This window comes from Elephas maximus, chromosome 21 (assembly GCF_024166365.1).
Source record: "Elephas maximus indicus isolate mEleMax1 chromosome 21, mEleMax1 primary haplotype, whole genome shotgun sequence".
Classification (NCBI taxonomy): Eukaryota; Metazoa; Chordata; class Mammalia; order Proboscidea; family Elephantidae; genus Elephas; species Elephas maximus.
Genome location: NC_064839.1, coordinates 38671356 through 38696321, shown reverse-complemented (window position 1 = coordinate 38696321; position 24966 = coordinate 38671356). Strand labels below are relative to the sequence as shown.

Sequence of the window (24966 nt, the reverse complement as noted above, 5' to 3'; positions counted from 1 at the left end):
CGTTGACCCCAAAGTTCTCAATTTAAACAGCGAGTCAAAAACACCATTTTCACAAGACCTGACATCAAAAAGTGAAATAGAAAATGTAAGAGAACTAACTTTGCCCTAAATATACTTGGCTGGATAACTGACCCAAGAATTGACTTTACTGAACAGAGTGAAAAGCAGACCCTGAAGATTTCAGCCCCCAAAACCGTCATGATTTTCTTCCTTATGAAGACATTTCAAAATATAAATAAATCAGAACCCTTACACAGGAAAATAACTTCTCTACTTTAAGAAAAAAAAAAATGCAACAGAAATCTGATTTTAAAAACACAAGGTTTCATCTTCAAAATAATCCATGGCAGGGGGGTATGAAGGTGGGGAGGGGGTGATGAGAGGGAGCAAACTATAGATGAAACAAGCATTAAACATGAATTGATGATTGTTATCACAGGGCAACAGATACATACAAATTCATTTTACTATTCCCTCTACTTTTGTCTATATCTAAAATTGCTTTTAAAAATTACAAAACCACTAGTTTACCCTACTTTCCTTCAATACTCACTTTACAGTACAGGTGAATCGAGTAGAAAGCTTCATAATGGCAGTGAGGGCATACCCTCGTGTTACAGAGGTGGACATATTAGAGATTAGGACACTTTCTAAAATATCCAACACTTCATCCTCTGTTACCTGGGGAGGGATAAAAAGAGACCATGTAGACTGGATGGGAACAGGTAAGCATCTAAATCTGAAACCAAGTCACAGCATGCCACCCAGAAGACAATCCTTCTACTACAAAAGTGTCTAACACACTCCTGTGCTTTGCCACAGTAACTGTCCAAGCCGCAAAGCTCCACCAATCAGAGCAGATAGGAGGGAGATAAAAAGAGTGGAAAATGCCAATTAGGGGCTGACAGGCATGTTATAGCTTTAAGAGGAAGAAGTAAAAAAAAAGATATATGGAGTTTAAGGGTTGCCACAACTTGCACTAATAAGCAAAAGGGAATATGGACAGATGTCTATTTCTTCTTGTTCATCAGCCAGAGAGTAAGAGAAACAATATAATTCAGTTCAGGGGAGGGGGAGGGTGGTAGAGAGGTTCCTAAGGTAGTTAAAAAATCTCACAGTGGTCTAAAAAGTTCCATCTCAAAAGGTAAAAGATTTTCCAAGATAATTCTGGAATTACTCCTTTTAAAAAGTCTTCAAGGAATTAACTGCAACTTCCCATTCAACACTACTCCCCTACAGCCAAAAACACTATCTGTTCCCCTCCTTAACCAAGAGTAACAATGGGTACCTGTATAGGTTCTTCTTCTTCACACTGGCCAGATATAAGAAGATCTCCATATTCACCTATACACCACGCAGCTACTTGTACCAAAGGTTGCTGTCAAAAGGAAGTTACCATTTGTCAAGAACTTTAGTTCTTTCAAAAATACTTAATGCAAGTCACAGGTCATCTAATCACAAAGGTCAAAACCAAGGCACATCTAGAGTGTTAGAATAGGACATCCTAGGAAATGAAAGGGCAATTTTCCCGCTAAAGCAGAAAGAAAAGCAAATGAAGGACCTACTTGAGAATAATCACCCAGAATTGCTTTATATAAGCGCTGGACGGTATAGGCATGAATCTCCACACTATTGGTTATTAACTGGATCAGATTGGGGACTGCATCATCACGAACATAACTTCCTGCCTAAAAGAAAATGCAGACAGTTTACCCCTAGAAACATGGACCAATGATAATAAATGTTAGCAATTCTTATTGTTGTTGAGGAGACTACAACAAAACCCCCTCGAAGATAAAGCTGGTTCCAATTATTAGGTTCATAAGCAGCTCAAACTTCAAGGTCTCATTTAGGTGAATGAGTATTTAAAATTTTTAAATTTTATATAAAAAATATCTTCTCTTTGTCAAAAGTAAAATACAAAGGTTTAAAATCTCAAGAAAGACCTTTTATAATAAAAACAGATAATGCCTAAAATTTCAAAAATTCAAGAAGTATATTCACCAAGACTAAATTATAGTAAAACATAGTGTAACCAACCACCTTTCTCCTCCCATTCAATCCCCCAACACTGGTGTTAATATCATGTGGGCTAGTTATAGTGACATGTTACTCTGGGGAATGGAGGGAGGAGGGTTACTAAATAACTAGTAACTTTAAAAAAAGAAACGAGTTTATTTAAAAGATCACACTGTTCTTTTAAAAACTACTGTTTATTAATGTTACAGAACCAACCATTAGTCCTACGAATAGAAGACAATGTGTATTTAATTATCCTTTTTTTTTTTTTTTAACTTGGTCTCTTTAACACCCTCTTCCTCTGACTAAAAAAACCAAACCCATTGCCTGCGAATCAATTCTGATTCATTGCAACCCTACAGGACAGAGCAGGCCTGCCCCACAGAGTTTCCAAGGAGCGGCTGGTGGATTTGAACTGCCAACCTTTATGGTTAGCAGCTGAACACTTAACCACTGGCACCACTAGGGCTCCTTTTTCTGACTAGTAGAATACAATTCCACAAACTAGTGGTTGCAGTCTGTAACCAGGGAACAAAGTAAAGCTACTTAACCTACGGGGAAACTAAATCTTGGCCTTATTAGAGCATATGATAACTATCTAGGCTTGATCAGACATACAAACAGTGGAACCCATGGCTACTATTAGTCAACTTGGTCAATCTACCATTACTGGACAGAGCAATGGGTCTGATTTACAAGAGAGAGATCAGGCCTATCCATGCATATTTTGGAAAGGAGGAAAAAAAAAACAATAACAAAACAAAACAGGTGACTGGGATGCCTATTTTGTTAAGAAACACAAGAACAGAAGAAGTTTGAGCAAATGATAAAAAATGGGGAAGGTGAGAAACCAAGAAGCAGGCAATCTGTAATGTCAGTTAGATATTTACATTCTTCCCTATCCAGAGCAAACAGAGTGCTTTAAATAGGGGAAAGTATCAACATGATCTAATTGACATTTACAATAAGAATACTTTATCCAACAAGAGCAGAATACACATGCTTCTCAAGTTCACATGCAACATTCACCAATATAGACCACATCATATTCTGGGCCATTAAACACATTTTAACAAATTTAAAAGAACAAAAATCACTGAAGCTATGATCTCAAATCACAATGGAATAAACCAGAAATCTGCAACACATCAACAAATACATATACTTCGTAATTTTAATGGTATCTATCATTCCCACCTACAGATGTTTCATCATTTATTTAACCAATCCCCACTGGGAGATTTCTAGATGTTTCCTGTTTTCCCCTATTACAAACAAGATTGGGATGAACACCTTTGTATATACATCTTAGTGTACGTCTCCTTTTATTTTTCCAAGAGAAAGTCCTAAAATCTGAATTAGTGAATCAAAAGACATAAACTTTAAGAGTTTTACTACATGCTACCAAACTGTATCCCAGCAGGATGGCACCATTTTACATCCCCATGAAAAGCACCTGTTTATTTCCTAACCAACATTAGGAATAAGATTAAAAAGATGAGTAGAAAACAATACCTCACTTTTATTTTACTTAGTAGTTCTTTACTAGTGACAGTATTTTTCAAATGTTGATTAGCCAATTCCTTCTACTTCTGTGAAATGCCTGTTCAAGTGTCCTTGGCAAATTTTCCATTAGAGTGCTTGGTTTTTATTATTACTTGTTAAGTATTTATAGATTAAAAATATTAATATGCTGTCACATATTTCATATATTACAAATGTTTTCCCTCTAGTCGTCATTTGTCTTTTGACTTTGTAGATTTTTTCTTTTGCTATATAAATTTTTAAGTTTTATGTAGTCAAATTTGTGAATATTTTCCTTTAAAATATTACTTCTACATACATGATTAGATACACTTATGTTTTTTTTTTATGCCACTACATTTTTACTCTTAAATCTCTAACCCCTATCTATTAATGGAATGATAGAGAAGCTCCAAAATTCTCTAAGTTATCAGAGAAAGGCTACCTTCAAAAACAAAGTAATTCTAAATCTAGAAAAAATTGTCATTCAAAACCTTCCGAAAGGCTTCCTATTATATTCAAAATAAAATCCAAACTCCTATGAGGCCCTATATAATCTGACTTCTGCTTCTCTCTCTCACCTCAGTCCTACCAATCTCTCCTCTCTCACTCTACTACCTTCACTTTCCTTCTTGTTGCTCTCCAAGCAAGCCAAGCTTATTCCCACCTCAGGGCCTTCACATTTGCTGTTCCCTCTAATTAGTACAATCTTTCCCCCATGTTTTTGCATGGCTGGCTCCTGACTTTGTTAAGGTCTCCTCAAATGTTACCTCCTCTGAAAGGCCTGCCCCGACTACGCTATCTAAAGGATTTGGCCAGTCGCCCTGTATCCCACCCTATCCTGCCATCATTATATTCCCTTATGCTGCTTTAGTTTTCTTATTAGCACTTATCTCTACCTGACATTATAGGAATTTCTTATCTCCCCCATTAGAATGCAAATGAGAACAAGGGCTTTGTCTGCCTCATTTATCAGTACATCCCCAGCACTTAGGTATATGTTGACTGAAAAAAGCTACTTACCGTTGTTAAAACACGCATAATTGTGTCTATATGCCACCGTTTGGAAGGTGCATACCTAAGAAAACAGCAGCACAGGGTGAAAAAATTAGAACCTATAAACTATGTTGTGCTCACATTTGAAAATTCCTTCCTAGTCTTTCTTAGGTTCCTTGGTTAAGCGATTATATTTGGAAACATTTCACCTTCACATCTAGCCAAGGGATTACCCATTTCAAAGAGTGATGAAATAATACATAATCAAACTCAGATGTTTCATATAATACTGCAACAGCAGTTACTGAGCTGAGAAATGGGACTCTGTCTCCAGTTTCTCAAGAAATAAATAAAACACCCAGAGCAAGGAAAGACAGAGAAAAAGAGAGAAGAAAAGGGACTATCCCCAGGCCCAGGCAACACTAGGACTAGGAACTCATTCTCTTAAACTCAGAGTGGAAAGACAAAAAAGAATAACCCTACTACTGAAACCCTGAGGTACTTCCTCCTTAAAGTTTTACTAAAATTCTGACACTATAATCTTTCTATTCCTTTCACAAAAAAAAATACCACAGATAAGAGGTTAAAGAACAGATAAAGGAGGCGATTTTATAAAAGTGAGGTTTTTTTGGTTTTTTGGTCATAGCATATTTTTAAAATGCTAGCTATAATTGGTCTTCTCAAAGCTAACCTATAGTTGGGAGCTAGAAATAAATGTCAATGTGTTCTGAACATGTTTACAGCATTTCCCCCATGTTTTAAAAATGTCTTCAAAAAGTTCCAAACATCTTTGACCAGTAAAGTTAAAAATTAAATCTTACTTTTCTGCAGCAAGAAAGATTCCAGATGCACAGTCTGCTTTAAACTCTGGCTCACACGAATCCAGAAAATAAAGTAATTCCTTCATCATGCCTCGGACATTATTCCCATTTACCAGGGCGAAACTCAATTCCATTGCACGCCTTGCAGGGTGGGAAAAACAGTTGATAGTTACAGTGGGAATGAAACAGAGACCCAGGTATGCTCTCTGTGAACAATAAGCTCTGGCAGATGTGTTCATGCTCCTGCACAATTCTGTGGCCCCTACCTTTGCACACAAGATAACCAAGTAGATATAGTCTGATGTAATCAAAGTCAGTTTTAATATTTTGACTTTTCATTCAACTCTTTTTTTCCCCCAAAAAAATCCCTAAAGAGATACACTATTAAAGACCAAAAATGTAGTTTGGCTCAGTAGTCCATTCCACAAGGCTGAAATTCTAATGTTTAAGAGGCTCAAAAAAGAGAGGCAACAAGATTATTACCCAATGAGAGTACCTCTCTGCATTGTTCCTTAAAAATGTGACATATTAAGTCAGCAAACTCTACTTTTATTATACCCTACTTCTGTCCAAATATAATGTAACATAGCTTACATCAAAAGGTTGAGCAGAAAATTAGAATTTAAAAAACTGAAAGAGAAAATGAAGGCTAGGAAAAGGGAAAAGGGGCTTATCTTATAAGGTACATACAGTTTTCATAACTGCTGATCAAATTTGGCAACCAAGACAAAAATGGAAATGTTTAACATATAAAAGTTACGGGGCTACTATACGCATCTTTACATTTGGATCAATAATTTCAGGTATGGTATATACCCTGACTTCCAAAACAACCAATTTAGTAAGCAGAAAATACTTTCATTAGCTAATACATAATCAACAAAAAGCCAATCCTTCCTGAATAACAGCTAACACTTAGTGTTTAAGTACTGTATTATATTTATTCAATTAATCTCACACGACCCTATTTAAGTGGAGGTGTACTATCCAAATTTTACACAAGAGGCAACTGAGGCACTATAAAGTTATGTAACCTGACCAAGTCATACATCTATTAAAGGAGAGCCAGGATTTGAAATAAGACAGTCTGAGTATGAGCTCGTACTTTGTTACACAGCCTGTCTGTCAACGAGACATAGGTTTTATCTTTCCAATGCCAAGCCCTGTAGGATCTATAGAGAAACAACACAATAGAAGGCAAAGGTCTGAGTTCTATCCCATACACAAGGGGTAAGATTTTGGTAAGTTATTTGATCCCTTTGGGACTTCATTTTAACTAATCTGTTTGTTAACTGGGGACAGAAGTAATTGCCTAGTTTCTCTCACAGGCTTCCTCTGAACCAACTGAGAGAGTCTAATAAAACCCTTTGCAAAGCACTACATAAAAGTTAAAATCACTGAGTTTGGGTCTTCTTTATCTCTATATTGCGCAAGTGCTTAGCACCTGTTTTTTGCAAATGAAAGGAACTCAAATGTTTAAATGAATGGTTTCAGAGATCATTTTGAATTTAATTTGCTCTGGATTTGAACATTCACGTTTTACAACCAAAAAGTTCACTGAGGCCAACTCTAGCCAAGGTTTTACAAATATGTGAAGTTCTTCCAAGAGAAGAAGCCAAAAAAATACTCCGGGGAGAAGAAATATATGCCTTTTCAAAGTGCTATCTGCTGACTAACTGTAGTTCTAGACGTCCTGTTCTAAGAAACACAGCTAACTCTGGTATCCTGGGACATAAGTACTGTGAGAACATGTGTGCTGTCAGCAATTCGAGTTTCAGCATTGTAATAAGACACTTAGCCGATGGATCACTCCTTATTTTCATCCTCCAGCACACAAAAATACAGTACCTCTTAAGTAAACTTCAGTCTGGCTCATTTGCATGTGTTATATGTAACAATGAACCCAGGATACATTTCAATATTTCTTACTGACATCCTTAATTGACCTAAACTTCTCCCTGCCAATTCCCTTTTTTAAAAAGGGATTCAGACTGCAGGCAGAGTTCATCTGTGAACATAGTGACTAACTGCACAAATGTTACCATTCTGGCTCTCAAAACTATTACAAAGCATCAGGTGGGAGGGGCACAGAACTATCAATAATGCTTCCCTCACTTCATGTAAGGAAAACACTAGACTGATAAAGATACAAAGTTTGTTACCGTTTTATTGAAACATCCAAATCTTTTAGACAGTCCACAATTGTGCTTCTGTGCCTCTGCACGGCATTATGATCTGTCTGCACGGTTTTCAACAAAGACGTGAGAGCTACGTATCTGGGTGAAACAATGTTGCAAAGTAACAGCATTTAAACTTAAAATTCAAGAGAGTTTTCCTCTGACTAAATAATAACAAAGAAAATGCCTAATGACTACAGTAAAGTGCACATTTTCAAGTATTTAATAGAAAAAGATACTGAGTACAAAGGTAATATTTTAAAGGTAGAAGTGATACAATACACTAAAGTAGTGACAACCAGGAGAAGCCCTGGACTTAGACTCACATTCAGTCAAGTTCATTTAAACTTCTAAAAGTGGTGATTCACTTCTTTCAAATTCTTCCAAATAGTAAAGCATGATAATCACACAGTATAACATGCCTTCTTGGGCTGCCTTAGCACCAAAACGCAATAGGAAAATGATTTCAATTTTACCACTTGCAATTTTAGTCTTTTAGTTGATACTCGCACCAAAACTGCCTTTTTAAAAATTCAATTTTGAAGATAATTCACAATGATTATTTGCACTTTTTTATGCCTAATGTGGTAAGAAAGAAAATTTTCTCCAGATTAAGGACGAAACAAGCGCAAAAACCAAAGAAACCCATTGCCATCAAGTCGATTCTGACTCATAGCAACCTTATGGGACACAGCAGAACTGCCCCATAGGGTTTCCAAGAAGCACCTGGTGAATTTGAACTGCCAACTTTTCGGTTAGCAGCCGAACTCTTAACTACTACGCAACCAGGCTGGACATATTACATACAGGAAAACAACAAAATAAAAGGTAGTACTGATTGAATCATCCACCTAAAAAAAAAACTAGCTGGAGTTCACAAATATTTTCCAGATTTGCTCCCTAAAATGTTGTATTTTTTTCCCTTCTTAATTTTGGATAGGGGTCAAAATCCAGCCAGCTGCTGTTTTTATACATCAAGTTTACTTGAACACAGCCACATATTATCTATGACTGCTTTCATGCTATAGGGGCAAAACGGAGTAGTCACCACAGAGACCCTGTGGCCCGTAAAACCTAAAATATTTACCATCTGGCCCTTTACAGAACAAGTTTGCCAACACCTGATTTACGGTATAAATAGGAGTAAAAAGCCATGAGGCAAATCCTCAAATTCTTTAAAAAACAGTAGTTTTAAGACTAGACTAAAAACAGAAATCCTAGGTTGAAGTTCTAGATGTGTCAATCAATGGATGTGTGAAACTGAACAAAGTCATTTCTCGAAAACACTTGAGTTTATAATACCCAAGATACTGTTTAATTGACTTACCTAATATTTTTGTCATTGTTCAATAAGAAACGACCCAGGATATTTATGGCTAGGACCTAAAGAGAAATAGCATAGGTTAAAAATCCAGGAAAATTAAGTATTTACATTGTTTCCTGACTCTTAAGGATCACCTCATGGGCTCATATGGGTGTAAACTATTTAAAACGTGGTTCCTGGTACTTTATAGACTGCTAGCAATAAATAAATACAAAATCTAAAGGTAAACTCTTAAAGTCATATTCTATTCCAACAGTAACTGCTGGAATAATGTTTTAAAGTTTTGATGTTAGTGGAAGAATAATGTTGGTACAGCCTCTTTGGGGGAAACCTGGCGATAACTATAAATATTTAAAATGAAAATATATCCTCTGCTTCAACTATTTCACTTTTAGAAATGTATCTGACAGACATACATGTACACGTACACAAAAATCTACTACAGCGCTATCTGTAATCACAAATGAAGGGAAACATCCTAAATGTCCATTAATAGAAAATTTGTTAAATATAATATGGGGCATCCACACAATGGAATATTATGCAGTCGTTAAAAAGAATGACACTGATCTCCACATATTATCTCCAAGCTAATATTAGGAGAGAAAAAGCAAGGCACAGAACAAAGTATGCGGTATGTTGACATTCTGTTTAAAAGGTAGGAGAGGAAATGAACTAACCTATGTTATTTTGGTTAAATTATTTGACTGGATACTATAAGGCTAAAGAAAACAAGAACTGTATACAAATACCATACTTAGTAAATTTGTTTCTTACAAGGCTATGGGTTAGTAATTCTAATATTAATAAATGACTGGATAGCTGGATGGATAGATAGGATAACTCTTCATTATAAGAGAACTCTAATTATTTAATATGGAAGGAATGAAGGAAACAGAAAATTATCATTAGAAATCCACCCTAGTAACTACTGTAGGCAAGATTCACTGATGGATGCTAAAATTAGTGGGGATAAGTTTGAGGAGAACAACATATTTGCACAGTCTCAAAGTGTCTCTCTCAAAATATTTCTAATTACAAAGAAAAAAAAAAAAGTAACTTTACCGTAGAGGGACACAGCAAACATCACCTTAACCAAAATAGTCAAGGTTATCATCACCAGTAGTGAGACAAAGAGACAGCTGAACCCCCGATATGATACACTGAGAAGGACACATTCTTTCTGTGTACTCTTGTCTCACTGTAAGAAAACACCAGGCAGACCAAAACTGGGGACATTCTATAAAGTAACTGACCAGTACTCTTCAAAGTATCAGAGTTATGAAAGATCAGGAAAGACTAAGAAACTGTCACAGAATAGGCGAGACTAAGGAGACATGACAATTAAATATAAAATGCGATCATGGATTGGCTCCTGGAACAGAGAAAGGATATTAGCAGAAAAAGTGAGGAAATCTGAATAAAGTCTGTAATTTAATTAACAGTATGGTACCAATATTAATTTGCTTAGTTTTGATAATTACACTATAGTTTTGCAAAACACTGAGATTATGGGAAGCGGGGTGAAGGGTATATGGGAACTTTCTGAACTATTTTTGCAACTTTTCTGTAAGTCTAAAATTATTTCTAACAAAAAATTGACCAAAAGTGGGAAAGAGAAGAATAAATACACATGTACAGAGACGTTCAAATATGGGTAAAACATCTCTGGAAAAATACATTAGAAAATGGTAATAGTATTTTCTTAACCAAATGATTGAGAAGAATTTAGCATCTACACACGAAAACTACAAGTCAGAAATTTTTTTCCCTTTGTACTTTTTGTACTGTTTGGGTTTCTTACTCTATGTGTTTATATCCTAAATAAAAACAAACTAACTCAAATATGATGTCTTGTTTGAAGCAATGAATACAATTCAAACTCTGGCTTTTTTTTTTTTTTATTCTGAAATGTTTTTCCTTCACTCAACAATATTTACATACTAACTACATCTAGGATCTTCCAAACGTATAAACATCATTTTTAAACATTCAAAGGGAGGAAATGATACTTCAGATAATAAAAAACTTAGCGCCGTACATCCTAAAGTCAATTTTGAAATGGAATCTAATTCCAAAGGGCTAAAGTTCAAGTCAATCATTCTAAATGAAATGTTTAGGGGGAAAAAGACTTAAAAAGACTTACTCGCAGTCCACTCTCTGACTTAATATCCATGATAGTCAAAACTGTTTCATAAAGAATAGCATTTCCTACATTTTTACTAGTCTCTGTATTAGTGGCAACCTGAAAAGACAGAGTGCAGTATATTAGTGATAGAACAAGGCTTCAAAAAAATCCAGGGTTAACAAGAGACAGTTTGTGACCGCAGCCACCAATGAGAAAACAATCTGTCCAATATAATCACAACCATTCTACTCCCTTCTATATTAAAATGAATATTTAACATGATGCAAGTTTGGTCCACTCACCTGTGCTAATATATCATTCATAGCTTCACTTGAGTCGTCATCATTTCGTCCTAAAATTCTTAATAACCGCAAAATTCGTACCTAATGTGCAAAATATGAGAAGCATCAACAAATTTTGACTGGCACAAAGGAACCTTGCTTGGTATGAAACGCAAATAATTTCAACAAAGCCTTAGATTTCATTAAAGATGGCCAAAAGTCTAACAGAAGAATTTTAAACATTATCTCTAGAGAGACTATAAATGTTTCTATGTCTTTATCACTCATTTTCGACTCATCGAGAACCTATAGGATAAGACAGAACTACCCCATAACATTTCCTAGGCTGAAATCTTTATGGGAGCAGATCACCACGTCTTTTCCCCTGCGGAGTAGCTGCTGGGTTCAAGATGCCGACCTTTTGGTTAGCAGCAGAGTGCTTTAATCATTGTGCTATTAGGGCTCCTATGAGTCAGAACAAGCCACTGTGAGTTGAAATCAAATAGACAGCACACAACAACAGGTCTTAATGAAGTCAGATAGCCCCCATTTTGCCACTCCACAGCTAAAGAATAAAACAGAGCTACATTATATTGATAAGTCTGTCTGTGTAGTATATAATACTATTACTGACTATTGGGTTTGGATTACAACTATAAATTTATTCTATTAATCTAAATAGAATCGTGTCACTATTTGTTATTACATAATTAGTAAGTTAATTACCAATTTCTACCCAACACAAACTTAAGGAAGAAAACGGTCTATTGAAAAGATATTAAATTCATATTATATTTATCCAAATCTTTCCTTTCAACCTCACCTGCAAAAAGGGGTCGCTGATACCAGAAACATCATGTTCTGGTGAATACCCGGACATGATGAGGTTCTTTAGAATTCGGACTAGTTGGGGCACAAGCTGCAGAAAACAAAGATGCATCAAAAACCAGTAAATATCAAAGAATGCCTCGTGAATAAGCAGGTCCTTTGGTTTAGAAAAAGGGTACAAGAGTCTGAGTCCAAGCAAATTCTACTGATAAAATATACTAGTATATTGTTGATTTTGATAACTGTAACTTAGGAGCACTTAGGCCAAAGAGCTCAAGAAACAATGTATTTTATCTGGATAAAAACAAACTTGACTTTTATGTCAGAGTTATAGATGCAATGATATTACAAATTAACAGCGGGTCAGAAAGTCTATGGAGACCAAATAAAACAAGTATCTATGCGTTTCTACTTCTGCAGAAATTTGACATACTTAAGTGGCATAAACACATTCAGTTTTATACATCCAAACATTTAGATATAAAATGTTATCACAAATAAAATACAACTGGTAATCTTACTTTAAAACTATAGCATACTACCTCAAATAGAGAAAAAAATCTTTTCCCTCTTAAGATAGGACCAATTATGTCCTTTTTCAACAAACAACAGGGAATACAAAAGCTTATGATATCTCCACTTTTACAAGTGGAAAAGATACATAAAAATTTTTTCACCTTTTACTTTAAGAAGATACCAGGGACATGAATAATTTCCTTTCCCTATCCTTAATCCTATGACATAATTTTCAGTAAAATTTAATTTCACTGATTTGTTGCCTGTTTTCTTATCTTACCAATGAGACTACATGTTCTGTATGGTCAGAATTCCCTTCTTGTCATTCCTCCATTTTGTCCACTGGAGTCATAGTACATAGCAGGCAATTTTATTGCCAAGCTAAATACATAAATGCTTTAAATATTAGCATTCATTTAATTTCTGTTGATCAATCACTTGATGTTAAAACCCTACTCCAAAATGTTTCCCACAATAAGAACTTTTCCAGTCTCCAACTGAAAACTCAATTTAGTTATATAAACAATTCTAGTGGCCTGAAATTAAGTAAAGAAGTATCCAAAGTGAACTGAATTCCACCTCTTTAGGAGGCAATCTAAAAGCCCCAACACTGGTGCAACTTAGTTATTTTTTCTAATTGTATTCAGACTCTGTCCCCTCCCCACACCCCAAATCTAAAAAAAAAAAAGGGGACCAAAATTCAAACAAACAAACAAAAAAAAAGCCAGGCTATACCCAAGGCATGCACTCAAAACATTCACAACATTCAGGCCACTTCTAAATACAAGAGAACATAATCTGTGTAAATTTCACAAATTTGGCCATAACACTTCAGAATTAAATGATTCAAAAATTATCAAAACAAAAATCTAATCTGGACAACTCCAAGATTAAAACAAATCTAAGCCATGGAAAACTGTAAATTCTAAACAGAATTCTCATTAAATCTGTCAACTGTGTGGGCAGATTTATATTGATGTTGAGAATAATATAATTTTTTAAACTAGTTTAAAATGCTGTAATAAAACTGAAACCATCCGGTTACCAAGCTCTGCACAAAAAGCAGCTCACCTTGCAAACTTCCCAATGGCCTGCTTTTCTTTACTATACATATCCCTAATTATTTCTTTAAATCTGGTTTATTTCTTGGAGAAGTCCTTTTTCCTTGGGCTACTAAAATGCAGAAACTTTTATTCACTACCAAAAGACCAGCACATCACATCAGATCACCCTGGGACAGAAAGCATAAATGTCTAAGTGTTCAGCATACAAATTCTTGGAACCCAGCTTTATTTTTCAGACAAAAATGCAAGTTACCAAAACTGATGACAGGACAAACAAAATAAGATGACAAAGGGAAAGGCTGCAGCCATGAAAATCAGTTGGTGCCCACCTACTCTACCTCAAATCCTTTTAATATTCCCAAACTTCTAGGCAAGATAAAGTGCAGGTACGGAAGAAACAAAAGCTCTAAGTTTAAACTGAAAGCTCAGAAGTACATACAAAGCTTATTTAAGTATGAGGTTACCCACATGTGGCTCTAAAAAGTCTCCTTCAAAAAGAAGCAGTGTTTTGTGTCAAGGCTCCAGACTGATCTGGAACTGCCATCACCAAAGCCACTGGGAAACTGCTCAAAGTTTCTCAAGTGAAGATAAAAGACAGGCAGAGAAGGAGGCTTACAATTTAGGAAAGGCTGCAACTGAAATCCAAGGCTGACTTTGGAGTTACGAGTTTAAGTGACAAGACAAAACTGGATTAGGGAGTTAGCCAAAAATACTAGAACAAATAACTCAATAGTATTAATCAAAACTTCAGCATTAGTATATTTTTAAAAGCCACATTGTAGATGAATACACAAAAGCCACTGAGGACCTAATGCTAGCATGCACCATCTAAAAGAGGGTTAATTCTTACCTTTTCATTCTAACATACAGCAGGATTCCAAACAGACAACAGGAACAAAACATACAAAGCAAGCATTAGGGACAGATACGGGTCTCATACTATTTTACAATAATTTAATCAAGACATAAACATCTAAGGGGAAGAAAAGGCAAAAAAAAAAAAAAAAAGGAACTGCTATTAAAGCCTCATTAGATCTAAAGTACAAAGTAAGCCCCATTTATGGAGTGATCAGTATCTTATAAAAGGAGTTAAATGTACATAACTACTCAAAGAAGTCTCTAAGTCTTCCTCGCCACTGCCTTCTAAAAATAAGGGGAAAAAACAGAAATGTCCACTGTAGAATGCTAGTAAGAAGAGGGGATGGATAAGAAAGCTACGGACTTCCATCACAGGAGTCAATGGCCCAAAACGAACAGAGGGGATGCTGGGTTAGGCAAAAGTAATAAAGGTCAATTTTCAATTTACGGTTTTCATCTGGAAAAAAAAAAAGAAATTACCTGCCTTTAAAAAAAGCCACACACAATTCTTATTTGTAATTTGACCCCAGGTTATATTTTCTGACTTCAATGTGAAAACAGCAGACAAAGCATGTGAGGGATTGGTGTGTCTGCCACCAATGAGTGACTTCTATTATTAAAGGGAAAACACTATTCTACTGCCAGTTCTTATATGCCTATATCTGGCTTCCCGCCCCACCACAAAGCACGGCCAGTAAAATCTTCTATTCAGCTCCATAGCTTGCTTTCAAAAGAAAATTCATAAGTAAGAAAATGTCCTTTTTCAGGAAAATCATTTTTCAATCAAGAAAGGTTTAGGCATACAGAATAACACCTACCTTTCTAAAATGTGCAAGCATGTCTGGGCTTCGCTCACACATTTCTGTGAGGAGGACTACGGATGTGTGAAGGACACCTTAAATAAAAGATAAAATGAAAACTAAAAACAAGGTTATATTATTCAACTGATAAAACAGGACTTTGAGTTCCTGAAGGTCAATCCCAAAAGGATGTTGCTACTTTCGCTTTTTAATTCCTCAAAGGATGTAAGCATTGAAGTGAATACAAAAAAGGTACTTTAAATAAAAGCCTATTGATTTAATACTGGTCAAGTCAGTAAAATCAGGATATTTTTTAACAAGTATGTAACCAAAATAACTACTAAAAAGTGACAACGAATACATGAGCCTCTCCGTCTGAGAATATCCATAAAGACATGCTCATGGTCAATATGAGCTAGGTACCATCTGCTCCACACTTAATAAGCTATTACTTGAGTTCTGAAAGGTAATTCAAGTGGCAAAAATCTTAATAAGATTTTTAAATTTCCAGGAAAAAGGGTATCAAAAATCCAAAGTAATTGTGAATGACAAAGTAAATTTGTTTATTACAGAGTCAGTGAGAAAATCCTCACAAGATTTTTCATTAAGTAAAAAATAAGTGCCCTAAACAATGCATTTGTTCAACAAGTATATTTTGAGCCTTCCAGGCAGAGCACTGAATTAATCACAATTAAATATACCTTACCATTTTTTTCTCTTAACATTTAGGACACATGAATTTTCTTTACTCAGAACTTGTTTCATTACTTCAAAATAAGAAAAAAATGTTGGGGAATGAACAGTCATATTCCATTTAATTTCTCTTAAGTTTTATATAAATAGATCTGAGTACTCATTACAAATTCTTGTTACAAGTAGCCTAAAATAATTTTCACAAATCTTATACTCCTATTACGAAGACAACGAAGAAATATTTTATTTTTATTTTTGTTATAAAATAGCCAGGAAATCAAAGGGTTCTACACACATGAAAATCAAAGCTGGGATCATTTGTACATTACACTGAATATTAAAAAAAAATTAGTAACTTAATATAGTCCTTTTAAATATAGGAAAAGACCAGAGATGAGAGACAAGGTTTAATATGAAGATACCAATCTCTAATTATAAAACTAGGACATCAGAGAAGAGAGATTTGGGTGACCAGACCTGAAGGAAAACCGTCTAAGCACATCAGAAAGGCAATTCTACTGTGTGAAGACAAAAGGCCAACAGTGCCTGAAGCCTCTTCTCTTTACCCCCTTTCTCCCTCAGTACTTCGTGAGTGCCTCCAAATCACATTACCATGGTTCTTCTCATTCAATAAATTTTTTGTTGCTGGTAAAAACATCTCCATAAGTTCAGGAACCTTCCTGATGACATGAACAGCACACAGTGCTGCCTATTAAAAAATAAATAAATAAAACAAAAGATTTATTTTAATTAAGCCAGGGAAACAAATCTTAAAAAAAGAAAGCTCGTCAACTACTTCATCTACTAGAAAAATTAAAAAGAAAGAGGTTTACTAACTTGTCAGGGCTTTCCAGTTTATACTATCACATTTATGTTAACATCTAGCTTACCTGTCCCTTTCTTCATATATTGCTAAGCAAACGGACAAAACTTTTCTATACTAGATCACGGTTAATATGAATTTATCAAGCAAGTTAAACCTAACTTATATGGAGTTTTGGGAAAGTAAAAACTAGGTAAGATGATCAATATGTGATAATCATTCTACTAAGTAAGATGACCAAAAGACATAAAACATCATGCAATTGAAATATTTATACTGAAGTAGCTACAAATCTGCTGTTATGTTTAATAGTACCTAGACCACCCCCAATTCACTCACTACTCCGACGACATCGAGAAAATCGTTTGAAAGATACTTAACTAGTCTCTACTCAAGAAAAGATGGTCTAAAAACTTGTTCATTGGAAAGAGGGCCCTCTACTGGTTACCCTCTACTCCCCAAAAGTAACCATTATGACTATTGGTTGGCATCAAATACTACAAAAGTTACATCAACGAGAAAAGATTTCTGATTCCTACCATCTTGTACTTAGAGATAGATATTTTTCCTAATCTACGGGAATATCTTATTTAATTGAATAATGTGCTTCTGAACAAGGGCAACCCACACCATCTTTAGGAGAAAGAACTAATTAACAGTTAAAGGAAGAATTTAATTTTGTTTGCAGGTATCATTAACACTGTATGATCCTGGGAAATGGCTTAGCCCTTTTAATACCTTTATCTCACATCATTAATATAAAGGCATAGTAAATGCCAACCAGATGCTATCATATGTTCATTTCTTAGACTTTTAAATTTTATACAAAAGTAGGGTTTCAAGCACAATAAAATAATTTGATAAAATAGATCAACAAATAAAAGCAGATAACAGAATAAGATAATCCTTTTCCTTTACTATTCCATTTAGACATAACGATTTCAGAAAGTAGGCTCTATATCATTCCCTAGTGACTATCTAGGTACCAAATGAACTGCCCTTCTAGAGATACAAAGGCACTGAAACAAAGACCAGGGCACTAATTATCAGGATACAAGTAAATCCTTAAAAATCTTATTTACTTTGCCTAAATACTATTTAGTATCAGATATTTAGAAAGTAATTAGGTATGCCATCAAGGACATCAAGTAACATTTGTTTTTTATAAATCATTTCCTTGAAAGAAGAGAAATTAAGAAATGAAGTGTTCACAATTACCATCAATTGTAAAGTAATTAGCAATAAAGAAAAAATCATCTCCAAAATTAGTCACCATAAAAGACTTTGAGTTATAAATACTTGATTTCTATAAAATCATTCAAAATACATTTACTGTACCAAAAAAGACACTTTATAATATCATCAGAGCTTTCAAATATAAACGATTTGCCTTCTCAACTCCATAACATTCCCTAATCCAAACACAGACATTTGATTTCATTAAAAGTTACCTTTTTTCTTAAGTAAGAGTTGGAGGTTTTCAAGAGTTTCTCTACCTCTCCTGCAAGGTCTCTGCACATCTCTGAGGAGCCCATGCAGCCAAGGGTACAAAGTGCTAGCCCCTGTACAAATTGCGTGCTATGATTAAGATCGCTGCAAAAAAAAGGAAGAAGGTAGAGATGAACATGCTCCGCCTGCTGTGCCCCATGAAGAAGCTTCACAATCTAATGATTTAGCTCAGAATAGCTCAAGATTTCTCCAATAATGAAAATAATAGGATTATTCTTGCCAAAAATGTTTATTCCAACTTTATTACAAATTACCAATACAGTAAACCGACAGTCCCTCCTACAGACATAAAACCCAATGTTTCGAAATACTAAAGCAATAGAAACTGGACAACATGTGATCTGCTGGGTGTTAAAGACCGCACACTTTAGAAAACTCAGCAAACCACTGACAATAAAAACTAGCAGTAACAGAAATATAAAGCAAAACTACATCCTTAGAAGATTTCTAATGTGTTTTATTACTTACTACAAAAAAATTAGATACACATTAACCAAAACCCTTTAAAAAAAAAAATCAGAAAACGTAATATCTGACACTAGCCAGAGCATCTCAGATGCCTAGACATGACAACAAAAACTTAGTTACATCCTGAAACCTTGGTCTTATGTTATACTATTAACTCTGATGTTACATTAAATAATTTTTACATTTATTTATTCAAAAAAGTAAAACATTAGTGACTATTCCTTACTATAAAAATGAACTAACACCTTTAACAAACTACACTGGATATTTACAATGAATTCCAGTATATTATGGTATAGAGACACAAAATCCTATTTCTAACAGGCACTGATCATTGCACATAATCCTCTTTCCAAATCATCCATGAAGTCTATTTTCAGAGAAGTATGTATTAAAAGCGTGAACTGGTAAGCTCATCTATCTATTATAATCAAGTCTTGCTATTCAGAAGTGGAATTATTATACAAATTATGCTACTTCTACCAGCTCTGAACATTTTAGTTACCTTTGGTCTAGGGATTCTCAAAAGTATGGTTGACAGATCTCTAGGGGATCCCAAGGCTGTTTCAGAAGGTCCATGAGTTCCAAACTATTTTCATAATACTAGGACATTTGTCAACTGTACTAGCATTGGCATTAGTGATACAAAAGCAATGATGGGAAAAATTGTTGGCGCATTAGCATGAATCAAGGCAGTAGCACCAAACTGTACTATATTCATTGTATCTACTACCAGAGTTAAAAAAAAAAAAGCAATTTCATTTAAGACTGTCCTTTACAGAGCAGTAAAAACTATTAGTTTTATCAAAACTCAACTCTTGACTACATCTTTCTAATATTCTGTGTAACAAAAGGGGAAGCGCACTAACATATTGCTGCTGCATACTGCTGTCTCAGGGAAAAGCACTTGTGCAATTGTTTAATCTGCAAGCTGAACTATAAACTAGCTGCTGTTATCATGGAACATTATTTTTGCTTGAAAAAATAACTGATAGACAACTACGGTTACGATTTGGGTGTCTGTAGACATTTTCAGTAAAATGAGCCAAGTAAGCCTGTCACTTCAAAAACAACAACTGACGATATTTGTTACCAATGATAAAATCTAAGCTTTCGACTGATAATTTGAACTTTGGTAAAATGGCACTGCAAAAGCTTGCCAGTTTGGCAATACTTACAAACTATTCTGATGAGATCACTAGAGATATTAACCAGTATGATTTTTTTTTATATTCTATAATGAAACAAGAGCCCTGGTGGTGCAGTGGTTAAGAGCTCAGCTGCTAACCAAAAGGTTGGCAGTTTGAATCCACCAGCTGCTCCCTGGAAACCCTATGAGGGAGTTCTGCTTTGTCCTATATAGTCGCCGTGAGTCGGAATTGACTTGACAGCAATGAGTTTAGTTTTACGGTTCTTATATAATGAAATGTATGAATCCTTGGAAAATCTGTATTGAATTCAGTGAACTAATATTTTCCAAACAACCTAGGCATAATACTACAAAACCACACATAAGTAAAATATTAACTGAAAGTACAAGACAGAGTAATAAGTTGTAACGTTTATAACAAGGTACCAAAAGTTCACTGGTATGATTTCAAATTCCACATTGTAACTAAACTTTAAGGAACTACCATTTCCCTAGTTTTGGTATAGTATCAAAAAATAACTACTATTATTGACAAAAGCTTATTAAAATACTCTTCCATCTACATTATCTGTGTTAGGCTGGATTTTCCCCATATACTTCCATCAAAACAACATTACACAAGAAACTGAATGCACAAGCAGGTATTTGTCTTCCACTAGGCTAGACATGAAAGAGATTTACAAAAATGTAAAATAATGCCGCTCTTCTCACTGAATTTTTGTGTTTTGGAAAAAAGTTTTTTTTTTTTTTCCATAAAAAAATGTCATTTATGCTAGCATGTAATAGGTTCATTAGTAGTTTTTAAGTGAATTCTCCCTAAATTTCTTTTGTTTTGAAAAATAGTTTATTTTTTCATAAAAAAGTCATTTATGCTAGCATGTAATATGTTCGTTCATTAGTAGTTTTTTAAATGAATAAATAAATTATTTAGTCCTCCCACAGAATGAATAAAGCAAAGGGTTAAGGTATAAATTAGCCAGGTTTGCTACTTTTCACCAATTTGAAAATTTTAAGGTAAAAATTACTGTTAAAATGAGGCTTGAGGAAAACTGGCGATTCCTCAAAACGCCAAACACAGAATTACCATATGACCCCGCAATTCCACTCCTAGGTATATGTCCAAAAGAACTGAAGGCAGGGACGGAATCACTGCAGCATTATCCATAACAGCCAACAGGTGGAAACAACCAAGTGTCCATCAACAGATGAATGGGTAAATAAAATGTGGCGTATCTATACAATGGAATATTATTCAGCCATAAAGAGAAATGACGTTCTGATACATATTACAACACGGATGAACCATGAAAAGATTATGTTAAGTGAAATAAGTTGGATATAAAAGAACAAATATTATATGAGTCCACTTATATGAAAAATCTAAAACAGACATATGCATAAGAGACAAAAGTTAATTAGAGTTACCAGGAGCTGGTGGAAGAGGACAATGGGGAATTATTTCTTATGGGGTACTCAATTTCTGTATGAGGTGCTGAAAACTTTTGGAAATAGTGACAATGGTTGTACAACATAAGTATAATGTCACTGAATTGTACACTTGATGAATAAAATGGCAATTTTTCATTACATATATTTCACTATAATAAAATTGTATTTTTTAAAAGATGAAGCTTGAGTGTTAACTATGACTTTACCATTTAGGCTCCTAGTTTCCAAGAATATTTACTTGCATTTTCATTCACTTTTCAATGATTAAGGATATTTACACAATGAAAGCTCTTAAAACATTAGATACAATTTTTAAAGATTTAATTCCATGATCTTTAATGTCTTAGAGTTTTTCTAGGCCAACAAACAAGTGAGGCAAACATTCACTGTTAAGCATAAAAACTGCTGGACAAGGATGTTCTGTAATACCAAAATAAATAACAAAAAAATACCTGACCACGTAAACCAGAGACAACATCAGCCCAAGACCAAAAGAACTAGATGGTGCCCAGCTACCACCGATGACTGCCCTGACAGGGAACACAACAGAGAATCCCTGATGGAGCGGGGGAATAATGGGATGTAGATCTCAAATTCTCCTAAAAAGACCAGAGTAATAGTCTGAGACTGGAGGGAGCCCAGAGGTCATAGCCTCTAGACCCTCTGTTAGCCCAAGGACTGGAACCATTCCCAAAGCCAACTCTTCAGACAGGGATTGATACTGGTGAGGAGTGAGCTTCTTGGCACAAGTAGACACGTAAGACTATGTGGGCAGCTCCTGTCTGGAGGCAAAATGAGAAGGCAGAGGGGAACAAGAGCTGGTTGAATGGACACGGGGAATACAGGGTGGAACGGAGGAATGTGCTGTCTCATTACGGGGAGAGCAGCTAGGGTTACACAGCAAGGTGTGTATAAGTTTTTGTATAAGAGACTGACTTGATTTGTTAACTTTCCCTTAAAGCACACTGAAAAAAAAAAATCTGAATGATCCAAAGTCCTTTAACTACGTTTGGAATGAAGTGCCCGATCAATCCCCAATGACTTGAATTGAAAATGTAGCTCTCTCCTAAACTCAGTGGGGACTTAGCTGGGCCTCATTAAAATTAAACGCAAAGGTTTCTTCTTTACCCTTGTCCCTCACTCTTCAATTTTTATCAAGCTCCAAATCTATGCTTAAGTTTGGTATTAACTCTCTAATACGAATTTGCTGCTAGGCAGAACTGCCAAATTATCCACACGTGATTGAAAGCTGGAGTAGTAAGAGCAACAGAGCATGTAAGCACAAGAATTAAAGGAACTCTCTTAGAGGCATGTCCGAGAATAACAGAACAAAAGAATCACTGAATATCAAAAATGCAAACTCCATGACAGCAAAAATTTCTATACATTTTGTTCACTCTCCATCTTCAGTACCTAGAACAGCTCTGGGCACATAGCAGGCATGCAATTAAGTATCTGACAAATGAATCAACTTGGTACTCTAATAATATTTATTTCAAGGCCAAAAAGCAAGAATTCTCCCAAAATTAAGTTCACAGATCCAATGTAAGAAAATGATACACTTACAATTACAATCAAATCGTATTTGTCATTTTGGAATTTTTCATTACTCATTAGAAAAATCTAAAGTAGAACATTTATTTTCCACAAGTATGTTTGCAATACCTGCAAATCTGCTAAACTATATCTCCTCGCTTATACTTTCTGTCAAGTACAGAAATACGCAAATGAAAGAAAAAGAAATCTAAAAAGGAGATTAAGCTGACAAGCTAGAACAAACCACATGGTACCTTTAACACTTATGGCCATCAAAACTTCCATAGCTTTCTAACAGAAAATTCCCATGTGAGGGATGCTGGGAAGAATTAATTTCCCTGTTTGGGTCCTCTAAGTTCTCCAAATGGTAAGCATTCCTCAGTTTATAAGCAAATTAAACAAACATGACTAGACTAGTATATCAGTAAGGCAGCCAATATGAGAAAAAAAGACTATACACAAAGTTCACAGGACTAAGTAAAACTGCAGGTAACTGAAATCTCAGATGCATTAGACTGCTGGCAAGCAAGACTTTTCTCTTTTTGCTTTACATGGTATTTACTCATAATACACACTGGTAATTCTTTAATAAACATGCAGTGTCATTATTCATGGTATCCAAAGTCCTAGAGAAAATACAAGAAAGCCCAGATTTTAGCAATGCCTTTTCTTTACTACAAAGGCTTAAATGTTTATTTCATTGCTAAATTGTGTTCTTATGCCTGAAGACATAAGATTATACCCTACAAATGTTTTAGCCCTTTGCTTAGCCTGTTTACAAATGAGCTTCTAAGCCAAGGGCAATTCAAATACATTCTGGACAATAAATATGTCAGTAATTAAAAGCTCTTGATGTCATATTATAAAAGACCGAAAAGAGAAGTAGCTGTTAGTAAAAAGGAAAGCTAACACTTACTTCTTGATACAGTTGGTCATGAGGAGATGGACATCTTGCCTTTCATCTAGCAGCAGCATTGCCCCTAAATAGCCAATACGTTTGTCTGTGAATTTTTGAGAGGCAATAAGCTTGAGGCACTCCAACTGCAAAAATGAAAGAAAGAAATAAAAAAATTGCTACCACCATCTAGAAAAGCAGTATTTTCAACCCAGAATCCGCAGATGATTAAATAGACATAAATCTATCATCAAATTACCTAATAAAAAGACGAAAACTTCAGACCTTTGGGTATCTTGATAATGGTAATCAGATTCTACAGTAGACCTTCTAGTCAAGGTCCTGTGATATTTGTCATCCAAATAATCTGTGAATTTTACTTAAGTTCTACAGACTCATACAAACACAAACTAATAGAGGGTTATTATTATAATAACCCTCTAATAAATCAAATGCCTAATTTCATCCCCAGGTTACATTAAATGAGCACCTAACTTACGTATGTATTAAGGTCTGGTTCCTATGTCAAATATCAAAAAACTCAGTAACAACTATACTAACTGGTAATACATCAAAGTGCAAATACTGTCCTAAACACTGGGAATGTACAGTTGAAGAAAAGATGGACAATAACTAAATTTAATATAATGTGGAAAGTGCTACATTTAGGGACTGAACCAAGTACTATGGAAAAGATGAGGATTTAGGAATCAAATACAGGGGGAAAAATTATATACCCAGAGAAAACTTAGTAATGGAATTAATCTAAAATGTTTTATATGATTTCCTCTTTATATAATTATTAGAAATAACTCCTCAGTGCTTAAGAGTCCTTGAGGTAATATTAAATAGTTTGTTTGTCTCTCTATTTAGCCTTTCTTGAAATCACAATCACTTTGATATACTAATCATTCCACCTTGACAGAGACAGAAGAGGCCAAGCATTCCCCCGAGAGCAGTGGTTTTCAAAGGGCATACACAAGTCAGACTCTCCAAGAAGAGTTTCTGAAACTCTTTGGAATCACTACATTCCAAGGAAAGGGGTTCAAATGGAGATCTGTATACAGAGGGAGCAAAGGAATGTGAGACTATTTTTCATATCAATTT

At 34.9% G+C, this 24966-nt stretch overlaps 1 protein-coding gene and 1 non-coding gene across 3 annotated transcripts in view; both read right to left on the bottom strand.

Moving 5' to 3' along the window:
• The window catches only part of AP1G1 (adaptor related protein complex 1 subunit gamma 1), a 71150-nt gene that overhangs the window by 16739 nt on the left and 29445 nt on the right, over positions 1-24966 (bottom strand). For both annotated transcript variants that reach the window (XM_049863857.1, XM_049863856.1), the window contains 14 exons: positions 23881-24005; positions 18304-18445; positions 16642-16738; positions 15355-15431; positions 12094-12189; positions 11292-11372; positions 11008-11106; positions 8865-8920; positions 7523-7636; positions 5361-5501; positions 4567-4621; positions 1566-1688; positions 1289-1378; positions 554-681 (listed from right to left, as the gene is read on the bottom strand). In XM_049863857.1, the coding sequence (XP_049719814.1) occupies positions 554-681; positions 1289-1378; positions 1566-1688; positions 4567-4621; positions 5361-5501; positions 7523-7636; positions 8865-8920; positions 11008-11106; positions 11292-11372; positions 12094-12189; positions 15355-15431; positions 16642-16738; positions 18304-18445; positions 23881-24005 (1424 nt within the window). The remainder of the gene's footprint in view (positions 1-553; positions 682-1288; positions 1379-1565; positions 1689-4566; positions 4622-5360; positions 5502-7522; positions 7637-8864; positions 8921-11007; positions 11107-11291; positions 11373-12093; positions 12190-15354; positions 15432-16641; positions 16739-18303; positions 18446-23880; positions 24006-24966) is intronic.
• Positions 7111-7196, bottom strand: LOC126065233 (small nucleolar RNA SNORD71). The gene has a single exon (XR_007514779.1). It is a non-coding gene; the product is annotated as a small nucleolar RNA SNORD71 (small nucleolar RNA).